Here is a 23,781-nt window from a genome sequence, read left to right on the forward strand (position 1 = left end):
AAGCATGTGCAAAGGTATGTATATGTTGAGTGTGCTTTATATATTTGTGTATTTGACAGTGTAAGCATGTATAAGAGTGTTCAAATGTTTAAGCATGTGGGGGTTTAAGTGTGCATAAGAGTGTTCAAGTGTTTAAGTGTGCTTTGTTATGTTCAGGTTTGTGCATGTAAGAATGTGGAAGAGCGTATAATGGTAAGAATGTGCAAGAGCATGTAAAAGTGTGCAGCTGTGTTTGAGTGTATTTGAGTGCTTCGGTACAGGATGTAGCAATTTGCAAGAGTATGAAAACACATGTCCTAGCATGTCCTGGTGTGTGTGAGCATATAAGGTTGTATTTGAGTGTTTTGGTATGTTTCTATTTGTGCATATAAGAATAAGCAAGAGTGTGCATCAAGCACATACAATAGCTTGTCCTGTGTAAGAGTAAAAAAAAATGAGTGTGCTCATGTATGATTATGTGACTGTGCGCGTGTGTGACTGTGACTGTGCACTTATGTGCATATGTGCTTATAAGGCTGCAGGAGTGAATTTGTTCATGTGTGAGAACGTGTGCTTGCATGTAAGCACGTGAGTGGCTGAGCTCGTAAGGCTGTCATGAGTATGTGACAGTGTGAGTGTGTGGTGTGTCTGTTTCTATGTGAATGTAAGTTTGTGTGTAAGGTTATGTAAAAGTGTATTGTGTTCATGTATAAGAAGGGTGGTGTAAAAACGTGCACATGTGTTAGAGCATGTGTGTGCATAAATGTGTTGTTTGTATTTAGTAGTATACAAGAGTATGTGTTTGTATTTGTTTTTTTTTTGGGGGGGGTCTTGTCATGGGGCCTGAACTCTGGGTCTGGGCGTTGTCCCTCAGCTCTTCAGCTCAAGGCTAGCGCTCTACCACTTGAGCCACAGTGCCACTTCCGGCTTTTTTCTTCTTGCTTATGTGGTGCTGAGGAATTGAACCCAGGGCCTCAGGCTTGCAAAGCAAGCGCTCTACCACTGAGCCACCTTCCTAGCCCATGTGTTTGTATTTGTTAGTGTACATGTGTTCCTGGGCATGTGTTTGTGTGTAAGAGTATGTTTGTGTTTGAGTGTGCTGAGAGTTGCTCTGTGTGACTGTGAGTGTGTGCTTGTGTGTGTGAGTGTGACTGAGCGCTGTTGAGCACACTGGCAGATCAGGGCTGTGGTGACTCAGTGCTGTGGAATGCTGAGCCTCCTTGGTTGGTTGGTTACGTGCGGCTGAGGAAGCTCAGCCTGTGGGCGCTGGAGCTTCAGGTTCCTGGCCTGAAATTGGATGAGGACGAGGGACTTGTTTCAGATCAAGGGCAAATTTTAAATGGGTGATGAGCCCCCTCACAGGGCAGATAGCAATTTTCTGCATTTCTTATTCTGATGGTTTGAAATTCAGAACGTAGTGATGTCATCTTTGTCTTTGAGAAGACATGCCGCTGCCCCTGTAGTTATTTTGTTTATAATTTTAATAACAGCTTTGTCGTAGTTTCAGTCTCCATAGTTGGATTTACCTGGTAAACATCCTGATAAAGTTTTCTTTCCATGTGTTCTAAGTCTCTGCTTCCTAGTTCTCAGTTCATCTCCTCTTCACTTTTTTTTTAATTAAATCTTTTTTAATTTTTTAAAATTAAAAAAAATCTTTTTGCTGGTCCTGGGGCTTGAACTCAGGGCCTGGGTGCTGTCCCTGAGCCTCTCTGTGCTCAAGGCTGGTGTTCTACCACTTGAACCACAGCTTTTTTTCTTTTTCTTTTTCTTTTTTTTTGGGTCCAGTCGTGGGGCCTGAACTCTGGGCCTGGGCGCTGTCCCTCAGCTCTTCAGCTCAAGGCTAGCACTCTACCACTTGAGCCACAGCGCCACTTCCGGCTTTTTTTTTTCTTATGTGGTGCTGAGGAATCGAACCCAGGGCCTCAGGCATGCAAGGCAAGTGCTCTACCACTGAGCCACCTTCCCAGCCCTCTTTTTCTTTTTGTGCCAGTCCTGGGGCTTGAACTTAATTCAACTAAAAATAAAAATAACATTAAAAAAAAAAAAAAAGAACAACTAGCATGAAGCCAGCAATCTGCAACCTAGAAGATCCTCCCCAGAACCTGCCACACTGGCATTCTGGTCTGGGACTTCCAGCTCTAGTTTGTTATTTTGTTAGAGTGGCCTGCATGGACAAAGGTAGGTATCAGTAGTGGTCAAGTTATAGACAAGAAGTCAGTGCTACTTTAAAATGCTGCTTTTGAAATAGAGAAAGATGGAAAAGCACAGGGAAACTTCTCAGAAGAGAAACATGGGCTTTCGTTATGAAGCAATGACTTTGGAGAAGTAGAAAACAAGGTGCAAACCTCATTTGCTTATGCTGCCTTTACTCTCCTGAGAGACCTCAGCTCCTCAGCTTCGGAGTCACTGTCTATAACTGCGTTTGATGTTGTTATACTCATTTCCACACTGTCAAAAATCTACATGTTTTCTTAAAAATAAAAAATTTAAAAAGCTGGGTGCTGGTGGCTCACACCTGTAATCCGAGCTTCTCAGGAGGCTGAGAACTGAAGATTGGAGTTTGAAGCCATCCAGGGCAGGAAAGTCCATAGGACTCTTATCTCTAATTAGCCGCCAGAAAACCAGAAGTGGTGCTGTGGCTCAAAGTGTTAGAGTGCTCACCTTGACCATAAAAGCTCAAGGACGGGCTGGGAAGGTGGCTCAGTGGTAGAGTGCTTGCCTTGCATGCATGAGGTCCTGGGTTCAATTCCTCAGCACTACATAAGCAGAAAAAGCCGGAAGTGGTGCTGTGACTCAAGTGGTAGGGTGCTAGCCCTGAGTTCAAGTCCCATGACCCACAAAAAAAGGAAAAAAGAAAGAGAGAGAAAAAAAGAAAAATTTTAGCTATCAGCCAAGTGCTGGTGGCGGATCACACGTGTAATTCTAGCTACTCAGGAGTCTAAGATCTGAGGATCATGGTTTGAAGTCTGTGAGACTCTTTAACCACCAGAAAAGCTGGAAGTGGAGCTGTGGCTCAAGTGGTAGAGGAGTAGAGCGCTAGCTTTGAGCAAAAAAGTTCAAGGACAGTACTCAGGCCCTGAGTGCAAGTTCTGGGCCAGCATAAGAAATATAATAATAGTAAGCACTAGCTGAGAGGCCAGGATCCTGGAGTCCTGGCGTCACTGCCTCAATCTCCATGAGGTCTGAGCCCTGATAACTGTGTCCAGATCTAATTCACCAGGATGGGCATCGAGACCCCATCTATACTGTGGAACTGATGGAAGGAGCCCAGGGCTCCCTTCTTACCGTCCAGTCCAAGCTCTTAGAGCATCATAGAGCCTGCGCCGCCTTCCTCCCAGGTGACCCGTAGGGGTGCTGGGGGCCCTAACACCTCTTGGGAGCTGTTTCACCTGCTGACTGTGCAATCACAATGGAAGGGGAGGTCCTGTGGGGCTAATAACAATAGATCCCTTTAGGTCCTGAGCACCTTCAAGTTCTGCCGGAAAAGGTCTTAGCTACTCTCCAGACCTTGATCTTAGAGAAATGAGATTATAGACTGTCCAAACATACCATGCCATGTGCCCTGAGCCAGGCTGCAGTCTGTATGGGAACTGGGTCTCCACGGCTGGCTCCTCCGAGAAGGCCTGTGGCCCCCCAGAGAGACAAGGAGGTCCCACCCACAGCTGTGTCCTCACCCTCTGGAGAATTGGGACACCCAACGTGCCCTCCAGCCAGGATGCTAGTCCTGCTTTGAGCCCTGCTGAGGGCTCGGGAAGCACAAGACTGCCCCGTGCAGTGCCACCCGCTGCCCTCACGGCGGGGACAGGGCATGGCTGGACATGGAGCCAGGCAGTGCCAGGGTTGGATGCCTGCCTAATTAGCATGTGTAACAAAAGCTTCCTTCTGGGCACTTGGAAACAAACCCAGGACATGGTGCATTGCGCAGAGAGCACACACAGGAGCCCGCGTTGCAGCCTGCCTGTTGGTGGTGTGGCCTGGAAAAGGAAAGGTGGCCCGTGTGGCAGGTGGACAGGTTTGGAGGTGGGAATGTTCACCTGGGAGTCAAAGGGCCTTTTGGTGATAGGTCCCATGGTCAGAAGTAAGAATCTGACTTTTTAAAGCAGGATTCCGGCATAGGAGAGACTCGAGAAAGTTACCCCTGTACTGATGATTGTTAGAGAAACAGTCAGAAATTAAGAGAACCTCAAATTAAAAACAAACATGAAAGGCCATGGCTTTTCCATTCAAAGTTCCTTACTCCAGGTCTCCTTTCAGAGTGAAACACAATAGTTTAAGCAAACAAGGGCTGAGAGGCTGGTCATTGGCTTCCCTGGGCCCTGATGCCGGGACTCCGCCCCTTTGGCCAGTGCTGACAAGCTGTGTGTATTTTTGTAAGGGCCACCCTTTCACTGGCAGCCTGGTGACTAGAATGGGCTCAATTGTCTAGAAGGCTGCGGGGAAGAACTGAGTCCCCATTTCAGAAGAGGCTGGGGCCCCATCTCTGATGCCCAGGAGTGGCCGCTATGGAACACGGGTAAGTATGACTTGAAATAAATACATGGCGATTCTTTTTCTGGTCTAGCTATGAATCCTGGACCCGGGGATTAAACAAACTGTGATTGAATTGAATGGCTAGGGCTTTTTTTTTTTTTTTTCCTCCGGGTTTCAGTTACTTTGCCTGCTGAAGATAAGAGGAAAGGCCAGTTCACTAGGGTTTGGTGCCGAGGTTCTTAGCTCTGTCAGCCCCAGCTAGGGGAGGAGTAAAGAAGGAACAACTTGGAAAAACACAGGTGGATTTCACCCTGAGACAGCAGGACGTGGCAAAGCATTTGGTTTTTTCCCAACGATGCGGGGCCTTTCTTTTCAAACTTAGCTATTCAGTCAGTTCGGCTCTGCCATATGGGGTTTCTGTAAGGCAGCTGTTAGCTGTGGAACTCAGCAGACCCCTTTGAAAAGGCTTAATATCTGCTAGGATTTCCAAAGGGCAAAGCATAATAGTCTTGTCAGTCATAAATAGATCCATTCAGAGATGTGGAAACCCTGTCTTTTTGACCCAGCAGGCTGCTGTAAAGTTTTAGTGCCCCATAAAAGTGCTCAAAGGGTACTGTGGCCATCTGCAGTGGGACGTTGGAATGAAGGAACAGCCCTGTGCAAACACAGTGTTTGTCCTTGACTGCAGGAGGGAGAGACTGTTGGAGCCAGAAGACCCTACAGGAGGTGGTGGTGAAGCCTGAACAGGATTTGGCCAGCCACACCTCAAGGCACTTTCTGGTTTCCTGTGTGCGGAAGGGTGGAAAATTGTTCTGGCTTCGGGTCTTTGGTATCTAGTTTTATCATCTTGAATGCACCATTTATTGAGCTAAGACATTGGACCCAGCACAAAGGGATGGACGTGGAAAGTGAAGGCTTGTGTTATGTCATGTGGAACTGCGAAGGGTGCAGGAGACAGACCATCTAAAGTCCTGGGAGTTGCTTTGGCAATCCCTGCCTCCTGCTGAACTTTAGAAGAAACACCCACCCATGCAGCTTCATCAGGGAATTTTGTCCTTTTCTCCCTCCCTCCCTCCTTCCCTTCCTTGCTTGCTTGCCTTCATGTGTTGGTGCTAGGGTTTGAACTCAGGGCCTGGGCACTCTGCCTTAGCTCTTCATTCAAGGCTGGTGTTCTACCACTTGAACCACTTGTTCATTTCTGGCTTTTTGGTGGCTAATTGGAGATAGAGTCTCTTGGCCTTTTCTGCCCAGTCTGGCTTCTAACCCCAATCCTCAGATCTCAGCCTTCAGAGTAGTTGGGATTACAGGTGTGAACCCCTTAGCTATCTTTGCTTTTCTGTGGAGCCTCAGAGTGAGGAGTCAGGGAACTGGTCAGTTTGATCTGGAAGAGGGTCTGATAAGCTGAAAGGGAGAGGCTGAGATTACAGATAAGGCAGAAGGTGAGTCCGGACACAGGGTGTTCAAATCTAACGCTTTCTGCTTTGCCCTGCTTCTCCATAGCCTGGGAATTTCTATCTATTATCTTTAAAGACCATGTTTAAAGGCATCTCGCTTTTGTGGCTTCTGGAGGAATTTGATCAGGTTGTAAAAATTATTTCTCAAATGAATTTGATGCACAGCATCATGAATATTTGAGCCCATTATATGAAAATGCAAGGTGGTTTCCTAATGAGAACATGGGCTCCTTGCCTGCTCCAAGAGCTTGGGAAGAAGTGAGTTGTTGAAACCAAGTTGCCTGTGTGTGTGTGTGTGTGTGTGTGTGTGTGTGTGTGTGTGTGTGTGTGTGTGTGTGTGTGTGTGTGTGTGTGTGTGTGTGTGTGTGTGTGTGTGTGTGTGTCTCGAAAGTTGAACTCGGATTTTTAGACTCCAGGCCCAGGAGTTCCAAGGTAGATCTGACACTCCTCACCTCCCCTCCCGTGCCAAATCCAGAGACATGGTGAAAGGCAGAGAAAGGAGATTTATTCCACGGCAGCCAGGGGAAGACAACACTTCAGTACATCTTCAGCCATCTTCAGAGATGCAGACACTGGCTCTAGGTTAAGTCGGAAGAGTTGGGGGCAGGGGTGGAGGGAAGGATGGAGAGTTAAAGCCATCCAGGTCACAGGTGTGCCTGGCTGACCATTTGCTCAGTCTTTGTCTCTGGAAGAGTTCTGGAGGAGTTACCACTTTATTGCTGCATCAGAAAAGGAACAAGGTGCTCTCCTGAGTTCTGGGCTGTTTCTTTTAAGATAATAATAAGACAATATTTGTTTGAATGGTAGTTTGAATGGTGTCTCACCCAGTCTTCGCTTTTCTCCTGCAAACAAGGTGATTGCAAAGGGACTATGGCAGAGAATAGCTCAGATCAGAGGGCAAAGACACAGAGTTGGGGACTTTAGTTAATTCACAGCATCCAGTAAAAGCATCTCTGAGGTTGCCTCTTACATCGCCCCTTGGAGTTGTCTTGTAAAGGAATAGAACTCCTGACTCTATAGTGAACGTCAGACTGTCTGGGATAGGTATGCAGCATTTAGCTTCTCGGCTCACAAATCCTGATGGCATTAATATCATTGCAATCTCTGATGCGCTCCTGAGTGAGGGTCCTACAATTTAACTCAACTCTTGACACGAGCCAGAGCTGATGCAGACTTTACAGGCTAACGGCTTGGTCCCAAAGACTTCCCCTACCCCTGGTGCAAACTGCCAGCCTCAGAGTGTCTCACGTGTTCCCAATGACCATCTCTAAATGAAAGGTTCCCAGAACCCAAGGGGTGTGGTGAGGAGCAGTGGAACTTGGCCTAACTTTGTGCTATCAATAGAAAGTCCCCATGAGGGGCTGGGAAGTGGCTCAGTGGTAGAGTGCTTGCCTTGCATTCATGAGGCCCTGGGTTCGATTCCCCAGCACCACATAAGCCAAAAGGAAAAAAGCTGGACGTGGCGCTGTGGCTCAAATGGTAGAGTGCTAGCCTTGAGCTGAATTGCTGAGGGACAGCGCCCAGGCCCAGAGTTCAGGCCCATGACCGGACCCCCCCCTCCCAAAAAAAAAAGTCCCCATGAGTCTCTGGTTGTGTTTAGTCAGTTGTTAGAATGGCTTACAGAACTCAGGGAAACACTTGTTTATTGGCTTCCTACCGAGGATATTACAAAGGATATATAGGTGATCACCCAGATCAGGAGATACACTGGCTTTGAGTTAGACACAGGTATAGACCTCCCCTTCTGCAGTATTCTCCAAGTTACAGACACTAAAGGCTGCAAGGCTGGGTCTGGAGCTGAGAGTGAATGTGGGGTGGAGTGTATATCTGAAAATGATCCCCACATCATACACGAAAAGTCTTCTAAGATTTGACAAGTGTAGAATCATTTCTTCATCAGGCCCATTTTGTGGAAAACCTAGGAAAACGGCCCTTGTCACCCAGAGTCTAATGTAGTAGAATCAAGGAAAGTGGCAGAAAGTCCCTAAAGATATCTAAAGAACAGTCAGGCACTAGTAGCTCATGCCTGTTATCCTAGCTACTCAGGAGGCTGAGATCTGAGGATCACTGTTGAAAGCCAACAAAGCAAGTCCATGAGACTCTTTTTGTTTGTTTGTCAGTCAGTCCTGGGGCTTGAACTCAGGGCTTGGACACAGTCCCTGAGCTTTTTTTGCTCAAGGCTAGCACTCTACCACTTGAGCCACAGTGCCACTTCTGGCTTTTTCTGTGTATGTGGTACTGAGGAGTCGAACCCAGGGCTTCATGCATGTGAGGCAAGCACTCTACCACTAAGCCAAATTCCCACCCCCCCATGAAACTCATCTCCAACTAACCACTAGAAAACTGGAAGTGGTACTATAGCTTAAGTGGTAGAGCATTACCCTTGAGCAAAAAGAACTTGGGGACAGTGCCTAGGCCCTAAGATCAAGTCCCACAACGGACAAAAACAACAATCACAACAAAAAACAGAGAGCCAGGTGACCTTTAGAATGATGGAAGAAACCCCAAATTGTTTGTGACCTTACCATGTGACTTTATGTGGAAATAAGGTAATTTCCAAACAGGAGATAGATAGAAATAAGTTGCTGTAGTTTAAGGGTGTGTGTGTGTGTGTGTGTGTGTGCACGTGCGCGTGCACGCATGTGTGTTTTGCATATGTGTGAGCATACCCTGGTACTAGGGCTTGAATTTAGGCTCTGTCCCTTGGCATTTTGATGAAGGCTGCTATTCTACCACTTGAGGAACACCTCCACGTCTCGCTTTTTGTGGTCAGTTGGAGATTAAGAGTCTCATGGACTTCTCTGCCTAGGCTGGCTTCAACCTGAGATCTTCAAATCTGAGCCACCTGAGTAGCTAAGATTACAGGAATGAGCCACTGGTGTCCAGCTTATAGATTTGACCTTGAATGTCCTTCAGAAGCCCATGCTGTAGGAGGTAGTAGAACCTTCAGGAGGTCGGACCAGTAGGAGGAAGGTAGGTCATCAGGGGCGCATCCTTGACCGCGAGGCAGGGCCCACATGCAGCCTGCCATTGTGCCTCTGCTTCCTGGCTGCTGTGCGGTGAACAGGCCCTCTCTACCCTGTGTCCCTAACCATGATGCCCCACCCAGAACTCACTGGGCTGCTATGGATTGAAATCTCTGAACCCATGAGCCAATATAAACCCTTTCCCCCTTCTAAGTTGGTTATGTTAGGTATTGTGTCGAAATGAGGGAAAAATGACTTAACAGATAGGGGCACAGACATAAGTATAGCAGTACTGGAGTATGATGGGCCCCTGTGTCTTTATGGAAAGGGGAAATCTAGTCACAGGACACACAGGGAGGATACTACATGAAGATCAGAGTGACACTGCCACAGGCCAAGGAATTCCAAGAAGCCAGAGGCAGGAACAGGTCCTTCCTCTGAACTTGCAGGAAGCCTGATCTCACGTGTACAGCCCACACACGGTGCGGTGGCCCCGCTCTGTGATCTGAGCAGTCGGTGTGGCATTTCAGTATATAGCAGCCCAGAAAACTAGTAGAGTTAATTTTTCTATATACCTGCTCTTTCTTTTCTTTTTCTTTCTTTCTTTCTTTCTTTCTTTTTTTTTTTTTTTTTAATTTTTATCCGTCATGGGGCTTGAACTCAGGACCTGGGCACTGGTCCTGAGCTTTTTTGTTCAAGGCTAGCACTCTTATTACTTTGAGCGATTTTGGTCTTCTTGTGGTTAATTGGAGATAAGATTGTCCTGGGGAAGTGGTGCTGTGGATCAAAGTGGTGTGCAAAAAGACAAGCCCCACTACTGGGGCGAGCAGGGGTGGGGGTGGGGTCTTCACGGACTTTCCTGCCCCAGCTGGCTTTAAACCACAATCCTCAGATCTCAGCTTCCTGAGCAGCTAGGGTTACAGGCAGGCATAAGCCACTGGCGCCTGGCTTATATACTTGCTATTTCTAATGGCACAACCTCATCGGCAGTGTTTGGCCAGAAAGCCCCAAATGCCATACAAATCTTTGTCTATACCCAAAAGGACATTATGTTTCACATATCTCATGGAAACATCATTCAGTTTTTCCAATTGAACTCATCATTCTTTTCTTCAGGATACGCTTGCTTGTACTCTATCATTTTTCTGTCTTGCTGAATGATCTCCTCCCCCTACCTTGTTATCTGGTGGAATCCTGGGTGAGAGTCCACAGCTCTCCTCCTTTGCCGGCACCAGACATCAAATCCTAAGCGCTCACCCTTGCTCTAACCCTGCAGGCTTTTCCCCGCCTTCCACCCCCCACTTCCACACCTTTCCTAGGTTGGCCTCTCTTGATATGTGTGAGAAATGCTGTTATTGTTATTGTTTCTGATATATGAATCTAATTAAGTCATTGGCCCACTTGAAATCCTTGAGAAGGCCCTCCAGCTGCCAGATAAAAGATCAAGACCCTTAGTTCACAGTCCCCAGGTGATCTAACCCCTGGCCCCTCAGGCAATAGCATTGCCCACTTTGCTCAGGCAGCCAAATCTAGAATCAGATCTTTCACCTGCTTGTGTTCTAGGAGCCGGCTCAGTCTTCAAAACAAACGTGGCCTCCTCTGGGGAGGGTAGGCACTTCCTATGTTTCTAGCAGTTTAAACTCTGTTTTAATGCACTTTTATGGTGTTTTCCTTCATTTATTCCTGTAAGGAACTCGAGTAGATTTTATACTTTTCCCGACCTTTGGAGGCACTCAAAAATAAAGGAGGGAGGGATGGAAGGAGGAAGGGAGGGAGGGAGGGAGGGAGGGAAAGAGGCAACTTAAAAGACGCTTTTGTGCCAGGTGTTAGTGGTTCACGACTGTAATCCTAGTTACTAAGGAAGCCAAGATCTGAGGATCATAGTTTGAAGCCAGCTGGGGCAGGAAAGTCCATGAGACCCTCATCTCCAATTAACCACCAGAAAACCAGAAGTAGAGCTGTGGCTCAAAGTGATAAGAGGGCTAGCCTTGAGCAGAAAAAACTCAAGGACAGTGCCAAAGCCCAGAGTTCAAGCCCCATGACTGACCAAACAAACCAACCCCCAAAACGATGCTTTTGTGGTTCCTGTGAATTAACTGAGAAGTCCCCCAGCTTTGAATGTGTGCCCTCTGATCCTATAGTCCATTTAGCAATCACCATGAGCTCTAAGAAAGGCCAGAGTCACAGGTATCAATCTCCACTAAGGCAAACTACTTCTCAAACAAGCAATGTCTCTTCTTATCTTAAAGCAAACAGTCAAACACTTAGTAGCCTACCTTGTCCCAGTTCTTTAAGTAATAAAGCCATAACAGCTTTTCCAGAGTCCCTCCAGGGACAAAGACTCAGCTAATGGTCTACTAGGGCACTTAACTTTAGACTTTGAGCCTAGGGGTTCCAAATACCCAGAGAAGGAAGGAAGGAGGGGAAGAATGGAGGGAAGGAGGAAGGAAGGGGGAGGAAGGAGGAAGGGAGGGAAGAAGGGAGGAAGGGAAGGAGGAAAGGAGGGAGGGAAGGAGGAAGGGAGGGAGGGAAGGAGGAAGGGAGGGAGGGAAGGAGGAAGGGAGGGAGGGAAGGAAGGCAAAGTTATGTCATTTCATTCTCTGTGCTGGTCCTGGGGCTTGACCTCAGTTGCTTTCTCACTCAAGGCTGGCTTCACCACTTGAGCCACAGCGCCACTTCCGGTTTTCTGGTGATTATTAGAGTCTCTCGAACTTTCCTGCCAGAGCAGCTGGCTTGGAACCCTGATCCTCAGACCTCAGCCTCCTGGGTAGTGGTTAGGCTTGCAGGCTCGTCGCCGGTACCCTGATCTGTGTGAGAGTGAACACGGAAGCCCCAGAGAGACAGTCAAGCCTCGTCTTGGCTGCGGACGGCACCACTGCGGACTCGGTGGAATTAAAGCAAACTCGGGGGCCCGCCCCCCTCCCGTCTCCTTCGCCGGGGCCCGCGTTTAGTCGCGCACTGGCCCACCGTGAGCCCGGTCCTCCCGCGCGCCCAGCCCCGGGCCCCGGAGTCGGCTCCCGGGCGGGGACGGCGCAGGGTGGCGGGATCGTTCTCGGAAGCGGATCGGCAAGCCCAGCCCGCTCGGGGCTCCGGCCCGCCTGGGGCGGCCGCGGGCGGCCGTGGCCATCGCCCCACACCACCAGCTGGACTCGGGGACCCAGCGACGGGTGTGTTTGCGTGCCGGGCGCGGGGATTAGCGGCGGTGCGGGGTCTGGGAATGCGGCTTTTAATCCGGGCCTCGCGCTGCCTGGAGGCTTAGGGCAGGCAGATGTCCCGCCGCTCCGGACCGAATGGGAGCGGCCGGCCCGGCGCCGTCCGCAGCCGAGCCGCCGCGCCCCCGAGCCCAGGCCTGCGCAGCCCCGCCGGGAGGCCGGCCGCCCTCCGCGCCCCCGCGCCTGCCCCGGGAGCCAGCTGCCGGGGATTTACTGCGGGCGGTGAAGGAGTTTGACCTTCCGAGAACGGCGGGCCGGGCGGTGGAGCGCGCGCGGCGGGGGCGCACCGGAGGCGCTGCGGGCCTCGGCTCGCCGGGCCGGGTCTGGGGGGCGCGGCGACGCCGGCACCGACTGGTGGGGACCCCGCGAGCTCCTCCCGGAGCGAGAGTCACCGTCTCGCAGTAAGTCGGGGTTCCCGCTGCCTGCGCAGGGGGACCCCCCTTCTGAAGCGGGTCCGGGTGGGCGGGCTGGGGGCGCCCCGAACTCGCTTCCGGGTCCTCGCGGGCCGGGTCTGCTGCGGAAATGCCGGGTCTTGCCTTTGCCTTTGGGGGTGCGGGGAGCACCCCAAGCCCGGCTCCCCCATCCCCGGGCCCTCTGCCCTCCTGTCGTGGGGCGCCGAGCTTGCCAGGTAAACCTCGTCGAGTTATCTGGCACCGGGAAAGAAAGATGCTTTGCCTTCTTCCCGCCCTGGCTGCGGTGCCGCGGGAAACGCGGCCTGCCTTCGTGCGTTTCTTTCTTCTGTTTCGTTTTAACAGAAGCGCGGGGTCGTTTTCTCACGCCGGGGCCGACGGCGCAGCTAGGTTTCCTTCCTGCGTATTTCCACTCTCACCTGGGCCAAGCTCGTTCAGCACAGTCCCGGTGCGTTGGAGAGGGGAGGGGTTGCTTCTTGAGGGTTTGCGTGGTCCTTCCGTCAGTGCATTTATTGAGGAAATGCTTGACCCACGGCGAGCTGCGGACATGGGAGATGAAGGGTGGGGCGGGGAGGAAGTTTGTCCCTGAGACTCCTGTGCGCCCCAAGTCGCCTTCCACCTGCAAGGCCCCCCTCCCCCAGTTATGAGGCTTAATTTATGGAATGAACGGTTTTAGATTCAAATGCTTTTTATTCTTAAGTTTGTTTGCTTTGGGGAGCTGAGGATCAAACCCACCGAGGGCATCGTGCGTGCTGAGAACCAGTGCGCCACGCGCTTTCCGCCCCAGCCCGCAGACGCCTTTTAAATAGTTAATGTTTGAGTGGGGAGGGCTCCGGGTTCTCCAAAGCCTAGGGCCAGTCCTTAGGGCGTGCGTGTATCACTGGTTGATCTTGTGGCTGTAATACACATCTGTGCTTTTATTTAGGTGAAAGTTTTTCGACTGTTCTAAAACCGAGATGAATTTGTGCTGCTGTGTTTCTAAAGCGTCTCTGCAGGCTTGTAGCAGGACAACTTGTATTTCCAGATTCCTTTACAGGAGGCCAGAGCAGTTGCTGTGTGGGGCTCACTTACCTACCTGTGGTACTTGACCTCTAGGCTCTTATTTCCACTTGATTTCTCCTTGCAGAGCCATACCTGCCCTTCAGCTCAAAGACACTGATCCAGAAAGAATGATTCATGATATGTAGACTTACCACAACCTTAGCTCAACACACACCATGTTTTTATGAACACACACACACACACACACACACACACACACACCCCTCTCTGGGCACCTTAGCTCAACACACACCATGTTTTTATGAACACACACACACACACACACACACACCACACACACACACACACACACACACACACACACACACACACACACACACACACCCCCCTCTCTGAGCACCAATGGCTTGCGCCGGTAATCCTAGCTGCTCAGGAAACCGAGATCTAAGGATCACTGTTTGAAGTCAGCCCACACAGGAATGTCTATAAGACTCCTTATCTATCTCCAATTAACCACTAAATAAGCCAAAAGTAGAGCCGTGGCTCAAGTGGTACAGTGATAGCTTGAGTAAAAAAAGCTCAGGGACAGTGCCCAGGTGCTGAGTTCAAGCACCAGGACTGGCCCAAAAAATAAAACAAAAACCTTTGCCTCCCTTCTCCTTGATTAAGTAAGTAGGGATTGGTGAGTGTGGGTGAGGCTATCTACATTACTGGGATGTCTTCCTGGTGGGGTTTTCTGGTCAGGCTCACTGTGTACAGCCCTCACCACCTCATACAAGTAGCCTCCCTTTTCTTCCTACTCTCATCAATAGGATCCCATTACGGATGCCTACCATGATTCTGTCAAGGCTCCTGGGATCTAGATTACCATAGCCTTTCATTATCAGTGTTTATTCAGATGCAAATGTCTCTTGTCAGTATTTTCTGAGAACATTCCTCCCCCCTCCCCCCCAATTCCTGCCTTTATTTTCCTGGAAAATTCCTACTGGAAATTCCAGTATGTTTGTCAGAAACAAAGGTGGGACCCACATCTCAAATTATTTTCTCATCACCATTTATTGCTGACTTGCATGGCTTCCTAATTATTAATCTTGTCATTTCTGCATCATCCTGAAAGTTTAAGGTTTGTTGTATAATTAGTACCTCATAAGGTATTAAATATAAATGGGTTAGAAAATAGCATCCCCTGTTTTTACTTTTACTTTGATCTGCCCTGTGGGCTGAAAAGAGGCTGGGTCAATTACCTTGTGGGTCTGGAGTGATCTGCTTTTGTGTTTTACAAGTGTTTGTCCCATCCAACGGGCTTAACAGAATTGGGTAAAATAGCAATGCCCAAGGAAACTGTGACAAAGATATCCTGGAAAGATAACACTATTAAAACTCTTCTTTTCAAACCACTGTGCTAAAAATGACATTGCTTGGATTATACTACATCAGCAGTCTTGAATTATAACTATGCAAAGGGCAATGCTAGCTTGATTTATTCAGGCATTGAAAGTTTGTGCTGGCCGGTGGTAGGTAGATGCTTTTCATACTACTAATGATGAAGACAAAAATAAGGAAAAATCACCCCATGGTAATCCTCTTGAGAGGCTTCTCCAAGAGAAAAGCCTGAGGCCAAGACTGAGGTCCTATCAACTCTCAGCGGTATTAAAGTTGGCTCCCTGTGTCTGGGATTTATGTGTACTGACATTCCACTCACTGCTGCTGGAAAATGTTGTCCTGGTGCTGACATGTATTATGTGGTTAGGCCTGTGGTGGTTGCATGCCTTTTCTGAACATGTACTCCTTTTTTTCTTTCTCTTGTCATTCTTTCCTAAACAATGTAGCATAAGGACTATTTGCATCACATTTATACAGCATGAGGTACTATAAATAATCTGGAGATGATTAAAAATCTTCAGGAGGTTGTGTGTAGGCTACATGCAAACACCATGAGATTTAAACATCTGTAGATTTTGCTGTTCACAAAGGTGTAGATGCCTTGGAGTCAATCCTCCTCAGATACCAAGGAGCTACTTCTTATGCTCTTATGTATTAGATTCAGAGATGGACTGGCTTGTGGACAGGTCTTAAACATCCCTCCTGTTCATCTGTGATTTTAATATATTGTTTTGTCTAAAAAGATAAATCTGTTCATATGGACATTTGGCCATAGAGTTAAAGGAATTGGCAAGTACAATTTTTGAGATAAATAAGCAGAAGAAATATTAAGGGGTAGTAGTATAAATCTAGTCACACTTGTCCCTTAATTTGTTGTTGTTGTTGGGTTTTTTGTTTGTTTGTTTGTTTTTTGGTGTTTGAACTCAGGGCCTGGGCACTGTCCCAGAGCTCTTTTGCTCAAAGTAGTGGTCTACCACTTGAGCCACAGCTCCACTTCTGGCTTTTTGTGGTTAATTAGAGATAAGAGTCTTATGGACTTTCCTGCTTGGGCTGGCTTTGAACCACAATTTTCAGATCTCAGCTTCCTGAGCCACTTTTGCCACTCACTTTTAATGTAGTTAGTGAAGGTTTGGTGTAATGTTAACTTCAGAATCTGAGCTTTTAATTGGCAAATGTTATATTTTGTTAATAATGGTTCTTTCCTACAAAAAACTATTATTTCTGCTTTTGAATCTCATCTGATTTTTTTTTTTTTTTTTGGCCAATCCTGGGGCTTGAACTCAGGGATTGGCATTGTTCCTAAGCTTCTTTTGCTCAAGGCTAGCACTCTATCATTTGTGCCACTTCCAGCTTTTTTCTGTTTATGCAGTACTGAGGAATCGAACCCAAGGCTTCATGCATGCGAGGCAAGCACTCTACCACTAAGCCACATTCCCAGCCCTCATCTGAATTTTTTTTTTATTCCTCATCTGAATTCTTAAACAGAAATATCCTTTCTCTAGGATTATTAATGTTTACCTTTATATGTGTGTATACATATACATTCATATCATACTATATGTCTACATGAAATTAATTTAGGCAGAAAGGGCCTGGAAGAATGTGAATTGGGGCTGGGGATGGTTGAGATCTTGCTAGTATGCACAAGGCCTTGGGTTGCACCACAGATTGGTGGGGAGAGAAGGAGGAGAGATGGGGAGAGGGAGGGAATGAAAGAAGGAAAGAAAGAAGGAAGAAACTCTGCTGGAAACAGTTGAGCTTTTAAAATCAGTTTCCTCAGTTAAAAGTTTTTTATATTTACTCTTTCAGCAAGCCATTTTTTTCTACTTAAATTTAATCATTGTTTTAATCTAATAAGCAAGCCTAAAACCTTGCTGACCTGTTGATCTCCTATTAGGATCAGGACCAGAATTGAAGACATTTCATAGTTAACCTTCAGGATTGATGACTTAGAGGACAAAAAAAAAAGGTACAATCTCTCAGATTAAGACCTCTGGAAAGAGGAACAAATCCAGGATAGGTGAAGTGATGCACACCTATAATCTTAGCTACTCAGGAGTCAGTGGCAGGAGGATTTCAGTTGGAGGTCAGTTAGAGCCTATTTCCAAAACAAAATAAAAAATAAACATTGGACTTAGGTCTGTAAGTCAAGTAGTAAAGAGACTCATTCCTCAGTACAAAAATAAATAAATAAATAAACAAATTGAGACCAAACAATGTGAAAATTAGAGCAAGTTATTCTATAACCCTGGGGATGGAATGTAGGGCCTTACCCATGTATCCTGCCATACTTGCTGATATCCCTAGGCCCTAGAACAAGTTGTTTTAGATAGTGCTGTTCAATCAGTTGGAAGGAAGGAAAGATATTTTTCAAGCCCATACCCCTATCTGTCTGCCATCAAGGATTTATGCAACAAACATGTTTCAAGTCTTTCTGTTTTATAATCTGGAAAATACTACTGCGTAGGAGGCAGAAAAAAATCTGTGAAGAAGGTTTTAAGCATGGGTGGTGCTTTTAAATCACTGGCAAATCTTCACTGATTTCCTGAGTCTTCCTCTATTCAGGGCTGGTAGCAAGCTCTCCAGTGGTCCTTTGGCCTGGGATTTGCTTCCTTTGACAGTGAAAGGTATCTTGACTCTTTCTGCGTGATCTGAGCTTGCACACCTAAGACTCCCACTGGGGAGACTCCCAGCTTCCCAGCTCACAGCCAGTTTAGCAGTGGCTATGGATAGCTCTAAAATGACCCATAATGGGAACATAGCTAGAGGGTAAATGATAGATATTCTGGAGCTTTGCATTAATTGAGAGGATGAGATCCGATCTCTTTAATCATGAAAATAGCCTCCCAGACTAAACAAAAGACCCAACTGTCTCTGTTGCTGCCTACATGCAATTTACTTAAATAAGTGATACACATTTTACAATGGCATAGAAGCACATTCTGAAAAGAAGGGACTAGAATGAGCCCTTGCTTAGGGACTAAAAAAGGCATTAGCTACATTGAATGGGATTTGCATGTTGTTAGCTTGACTGTTGGGCACAATGGGGGGTACGAGCCTGTCTTTCCAGGCCGGCAGTCTGCCTCAGTTTTGATTCTTCTGGGAATTAAATCAGTGAAGTAGGAACCTTAAGGGGAAGGAAAAGGATAGGAATTTGCAGCATTCCCAATATAAGGAATACTTAGAGTAAGGTCTGATTCTTCTTTCGTACAAGCTGCCTTAGTTGCAGCAAAGGCCGTGTTTCCTTTGATCTCCTTTGCTATTGGCCTGTGAATGATTTCCTTCCAGATTAGGGCCAGCTGGCCCTTCTTTCTCATTCAGTATATGTTCAAGGCTTCCTCAGATTAACCCATGCATTGGATGCTGTGTCTAGGAGATAAAATAATGATTGTGCAAAAGCAAACACCTTAAATGATATGAGCACGTATTTGGGGGTACTCTGAATTTAGCAGGGGCAAGGAGACGTCAACCACAGAAAGTAGACAGAAAGGAGCTCAAATGGACTAATGACTGCAGAAGTAACTGTCTGTAATCCTGGTTACCATGTCAACCATAGATATTCTGTCTGGCTCCTTCCTCTTTTTTCAAGTTAGGTCATCAAGTTAGGTCACTTTTTTTCACTCAAGTTCTAAGCTATATACTTAGTAAGTACTGAGTTCTCTAGACCAGCAATTAACCACAGCCCCTTAGCTTCCATACCCTGTGTATGGCTTCAAAGGCTGAAATAAAAGTCTTGAGTGACAGTAGGACACACCTTTGAATTTAAAGGAGGAGAAAAGCTCTAGGGACAAAGGCCAAGTGGCTAGCCAGAGCATCACACTCACTGGTTTTCACACTCAATCGTGTAGGGTAATCTGCATGTTAGCATTGTGATTGCTGTTTGAACAAATGGTAGAAATAGATGTCTTTCTCTTCCAACTCTTTGCCAATAATGAAGCCATCAATCAAAACTAAATTTAACAAACGATTACAGAATGTGGTCTCCAGATTCTTGCTGCCATTAAGCAGATTTTTTTTTTTTAAACCAAAGCTGTTTCCCTTTGTTGAGAACAGCGCTTTGTCCATCTGTGAGGCATAGACTCTGGAGGACAACCAAGCTCAGATGATAAATGCTTTCTTTTGCTCTGGCTCATGAGATTGACAATCTGGGGCCAGTGAACTGACATGGTACCATCAAGTAGCAAGTACTCATCCAGTGTTCTTAGTCCCTTGTCCCTTCTCCTCCCTTAAAGTTTCAATCTAGAAGCCTCAAGTACAAAGTAATTATATCTGAAGGGTAAAACCCACTCAGAGCTGCCAAACTAACAAAACAAGTTCTAGAAGAGATTGGGCTGTAGCTCAGTGATACAGCACATCCTTAGCATGAGCATTAAAAGAAAAATAATGAAAATAGGAGCCTTCAGAAGGGAAAATAATCAGAAGGAAGGTATTTGGGGTAGTGTGCAAAGTACCATATTCTCTTGAGATGTGTATTCTAAACAAGTTATACATATCTCTGTATGTGGAAGTGGCGCTGTAGCTCAAGTGGTAGAGTGCTCACCTTGAGCTGAAGAGCTGAGGGACAGCACTCAGGCCCAGAGTTCAAGCCCCACGACTGATTTAAAAAAAAAAAAAAAAAAGAAGCCGGGCGCTGGTGGCTCACGCCTGTAATCCTAGCTACTCAGGAGGCTGAGATCTGAGGATCGCGGTTCAAAGCCAGCCCGGGCAGCAGAGACCGTGAGACTCCTATCTCCAATAAACCACCAGAAAAACTGGAAGTGGCGCTGTAGCTCAAGTGATAGAGCGCTCGCCTTGAGCTGAAGAGCTGAGGGACAGCGCCCAGGCCCAGAGTTCAAGCCCCACGGCTGACAAAAAAAAAAAAAACAAAAAACAAAACAAACAAACAAAAAAAAAGAATCATATCTGTGTGTGTGTGTGTGTGTGTGTGTGTGTGTGTGTGTGTGTGTGTGTGTGTGTGTGTGTGTGTGTACATGCACATGCACATATGCACGCTGCTGTACTAGGACTTTGAATTTAGGAGCTGGGCAGTATTCTTTAGCTTTTTTGTTCAAGGATTGCACTCTGTCACTTGGATCACAGCTTCACTTCCTGCTTTTTGGTGGTTAATTGGAGATAAGAGTCTCATGGGCTTTTCTGCCCAGGCTAGTTTTGAACCTCAAACTTTAGATCTCAGTCTCCTGAGTAGCTAGGATTAAAAGACAAATACTGTATTTTTATTAAAAGACAGTTTTATTAAAAGACAAAATACTGTATTTCTTAGAGAAGTTCTCTGTAAAGATTTTACTTATAGTTCATACAAATTATTTTGCTTAAACAAAGATTCTGAGTTTTTAGGAAGACTCTTTCTGATTCTTGCTTTTTTTGAGAGGATGGGGTCGGGGCTGCACCCAGGGCTTCATGAATGCTGGGGATGCATCCTCCCACTGACCCACACCCCAGCTCCTCCCATTCAGCTTACTTTTTGGAGAAGCCTTTAAGAATCAAGAATAGAAAATTATTACAATTTTGCTTTAAATACTGAAAGCAGTTTCTGCTGTGGAAGAAGACAGATTTATGGGGTTAGGAAATTGTGAATTCCATCTGCATAGGAGCTGGTTTGCATTTATAATGTGGTACAAAATATTCTTGGCATGACTGGGGTTCATCTCACGTAGGGTGCTTCATGCTAAAACTCAATCTAGCTAGAACTGAGTAGATTTCTTTTCCTAAGTCATTTCCTTTTCCCCATATCTCTTGGATTAAATATTGTCACCAGAGTGCTGCCAGGCCTTTCTGTCTGTTAACAGTTCAGTCTTTCTGTAGCCATTCCACTAGTGTCTGTTAATGGATGGTCAAGTGGGGGGCAGGAGTTCACAGACAGACCTGAGGGAAGTGGAGAAGATACCCACAATCCCTCCCTGGATTGTTCAGGACCACCAAAGGGCTGGGTTTGTGACTAGGACGAGGATTAGGGCAGTACTTATTGTCTTAATGTCCCTCCTGTATACTCTGGTTGCTCTTGAGATCGCATAAATCTTTCGCCTTCTAATATCCCTCCTGTGCCTGGCACAGATAACTTAAGAATGATCATTTATTGATTCACTTGAAATCATTGGACAGGTGTAACATTTGTTGAATAGAAAAGGTAAGGTAAAAGAAAAAAGTTCATTTAATTACCTGGGGTTTTGTTTTTGGTGCCCATACTGGGGTACCTTGCTTGCCTTTTTGTGCTTAAGGCTGGCACTCTACCATTTGAGCCACACCCCCACTTCTGGCTTTTGCTGGTTAATTGGAGATAAGAGTCTCACGGATTTTTCTGTCCAGGCTGGCTTCAAATTGCAGTCCTCAGATTTAGCTATGTAGCTAGGATCACAGTCATGAGCTGCCAGTGCCTGGCTCATAAACTCACTTTTCAAATACAAATATTTAACTTAAAAATGAAAGTCATAGGGTGGTTTTTATAGGGAAAACCTGGCAATTTTAGAGTTTGAACTCACCAGTCATATCAACTCTGTGTACTACAATAGTTTGTCTTTATTTGCAATTGGCAGTGTGGCCAGTGGTTCTTCCTTGATTTGACATGCTGGTGCGGTGAGCCATATTGAAACTCTACAATCTACTTGCTTTCTGTTTTGCAAGTGTATTTAGCACAAGGTTAGCTTTCAGTCTTAAAGCCAGTAGAAGTCCAACGAAAACCAAACCACGAGCCAACATTAAGCTCTTGGCTGAGGCATATCATATTGCCTCATGCATTGGTTGTATCAGGGCTGGTTAGGCTGTACACTCGATTAGTTTTCCTGGGAGCCTGGAACACTGCCTGCATTGAACTGGACAGATGTAACAGGGTGATATCTTTTTTTTTTTTTTTTTTGGCCAGTTGTGGGGCTTGAACTCTGGGCTTGGGCGCTGTCCCTGCGCTCTTCAGCTCAAGGCAAGTGCAACTACCACTTGAGCCACAGCGCCATTTCCGGGTTTCTAGTGGTTTATTGGAGATAAGAGTCTCATGGACTTTCCTGCCCGGTCTGGCTTTGAACCACAATCCTCAGATCTCAGCCTCCTGAGTAGCTAGGATTACAGGTGTGAGCCACCGGCGCCTGGCCGGGGTGATATCTTTTATTCATGAAGTTTACTCTGTTGACCCACCAGGCTGTGCTTTACCATTTTCCCTGCCCTTCCTACCACTCTTTATTAGTCATGTAATTTATTGGCCCCTCTGGCGTGAATCTGGAAGAACCAGCCCACTTGGTTCAAGCCTATAATTCAAAGTGGCAGCAAGCTCACTTGGCACTGAGATCAGAATAATGATTTACTCTCTCAGCTAAGAAAAAAACCGTACCTTTAAAGTAAAAATCACTTTCAGGGCTGAGGGTGCAAGATTGGGGTTCAGTCCACAGTACCACAAAGAAACAAAACAAACAAACATAAATCATTCTATCTTTATAATGATTCTGAGACGTATGTATGTATGTATGTATTTACTCATATTTTGTGTCAGTTACTGAGCTTGAACTCAAGGCCCGGTCACTGTGTCTTCTTTTTTTGTTTTTTTGTTTTTTGTTTTTTTTCCCCCCTTTCAAGGCTAGAGTTCTACCACGTGAGCTATTGCTCCACTTCTGACTATTTGGTGGTTAATTGGAGATGAAAATCTCACAGACTTTCCTGATTAGGCTGGCTTCCTCTATCTTAGCCTCCTGAGTAGCTAGGATTACAGGCGCGAGCCGGAGGTGCCTGGCTTGGGGTATCCTTTTAGAAGTAAAGAAGCTAACTAAGGCTCCTAGAAGTAGAGTGTCTTTTCAGTGAAAGGGAAATCACTGTTCATTCCCTTTCACTGCTCAGTGCTGACTTAAGAGCTCAGCAAGGCTAGACTGAAGAAGATGATAAACTAATGAATGCTAAGGGTCAGGGTGAACTGAATGCTAAGGGCTAGGGTGTAGCTCAGTGGCAGAGCACTTGCTTAGCCTGGGCAAGGCCAGGTTTAGCTAGCCAGTACTGCAAAATAGGAACAAGAGAACTCTAAATGTCCTACTCTGAAAACAAATCTAGGAAGGTGTCTGAAATATAGCTTCCCCAAAGACATTAGTCATTTAAAGTTTTACTCTAGACCCAAACACATTGCACGAGAAACCTATTAGGGGCCATTTGTCAGTAGTTTATATCTGTAATTTCAGGAGCTAAGATCTGAGGATCTTTACTGGAAGCCACGGCAGACAAATCTGAGAGAGATTCTTTTTTGTTGTTGTTTTTGGTTGTGGGGTTTGAACTCTGGGCCTGGGCATCCCTGAGCTCTTCAGCTCAATGTTAGTGCTCTACTACTTGAGCCACAGTGCTACTTCCTGTTTTCTGGTGGTTTATTGGAGGTAAGAGTCTCACAAACTTTCCTACTTAGATGTTCCTGCCCGGGCTGGCTTTGAACCACCTAATCCTCAGATCTCAGCCACCTGAATAGCTAGGATTACAGACGTGAGCCACCAGCTCCAAGCCTGAGAGAGATTCTTATTGTTAAGTAGCCATTAAAAAGCTGGAAGAGTCTGACATTGGTAGCTCATACCTATAAACCTAGCTGTTCTGGAGGCTGATATCTGAGGATCACAGTCTGAAGCTATCCCAGGCAGGAAAGTCTGTGAAAACACTTACCTCTAACCACAAAAAGCTGGGGATAATACCAGGCCCAAAGTTCAAACCTCAGGCAAAAAAGCCCCCCCCCCTCATAAAACCCTGAAGTAGAGGCATGACTCAAGTGGTAGAGCACCAGCCTTGAGCAAAAAAGCCCCAGTTCTGTCACGTGTACACACACACACACACACACAGAAAAAGAAAGAAAACCATTAAGAAACTGTGTGAAGAAGATGTAATCAACTGTCAGCTAACATGACACAAACATACCATGGTGGTGGTTCAGAGGAGAGTAAGAAAACCATAGGCTGAA

General features: G+C 46.4%; 1 protein-coding gene across 6 annotated transcripts in view; it reads left to right on the plus strand.

Moving 5' to 3' along the window:
- Window positions 1-23,781, plus strand: part of Trim2 (tripartite motif containing 2) — a 109,672-nt gene that overhangs the window by 13,616 nt on the left and 72,275 nt on the right. For 2 of the 6 annotated variants that reach the window (XM_070022223.1, XM_070022224.1), the window contains exon 1: window positions 4,393-4,492. The exons of 2 other annotated variants lie outside the window; for them this stretch is intronic. In XM_070022223.1, coding sequence (XP_069878324.1) covers window positions 4,463-4,492 — 30 coding nt within the window. In that variant the 5' untranslated portion in view covers window positions 4,393-4,462. Of the gene's footprint in view, window positions 1-4,392; window positions 4,493-11,890; window positions 12,037-12,460; window positions 12,483-23,781 lie in introns of those variants that run through there. 2 more of the 6 variants (XM_070022231.1, XM_070022228.1) reach the window with 2 other exon arrangements.

The sequence above is a fragment of the Dipodomys merriami genome, unplaced genomic scaffold, assembly GCF_024711535.1.
Source record: "Dipodomys merriami isolate MVZ:Mamm:240054 unplaced genomic scaffold, mDipMer1.0.p SCAF_15, whole genome shotgun sequence".
Taxonomy (NCBI): domain Eukaryota; kingdom Metazoa; phylum Chordata; class Mammalia; order Rodentia; family Heteromyidae; genus Dipodomys; species Dipodomys merriami.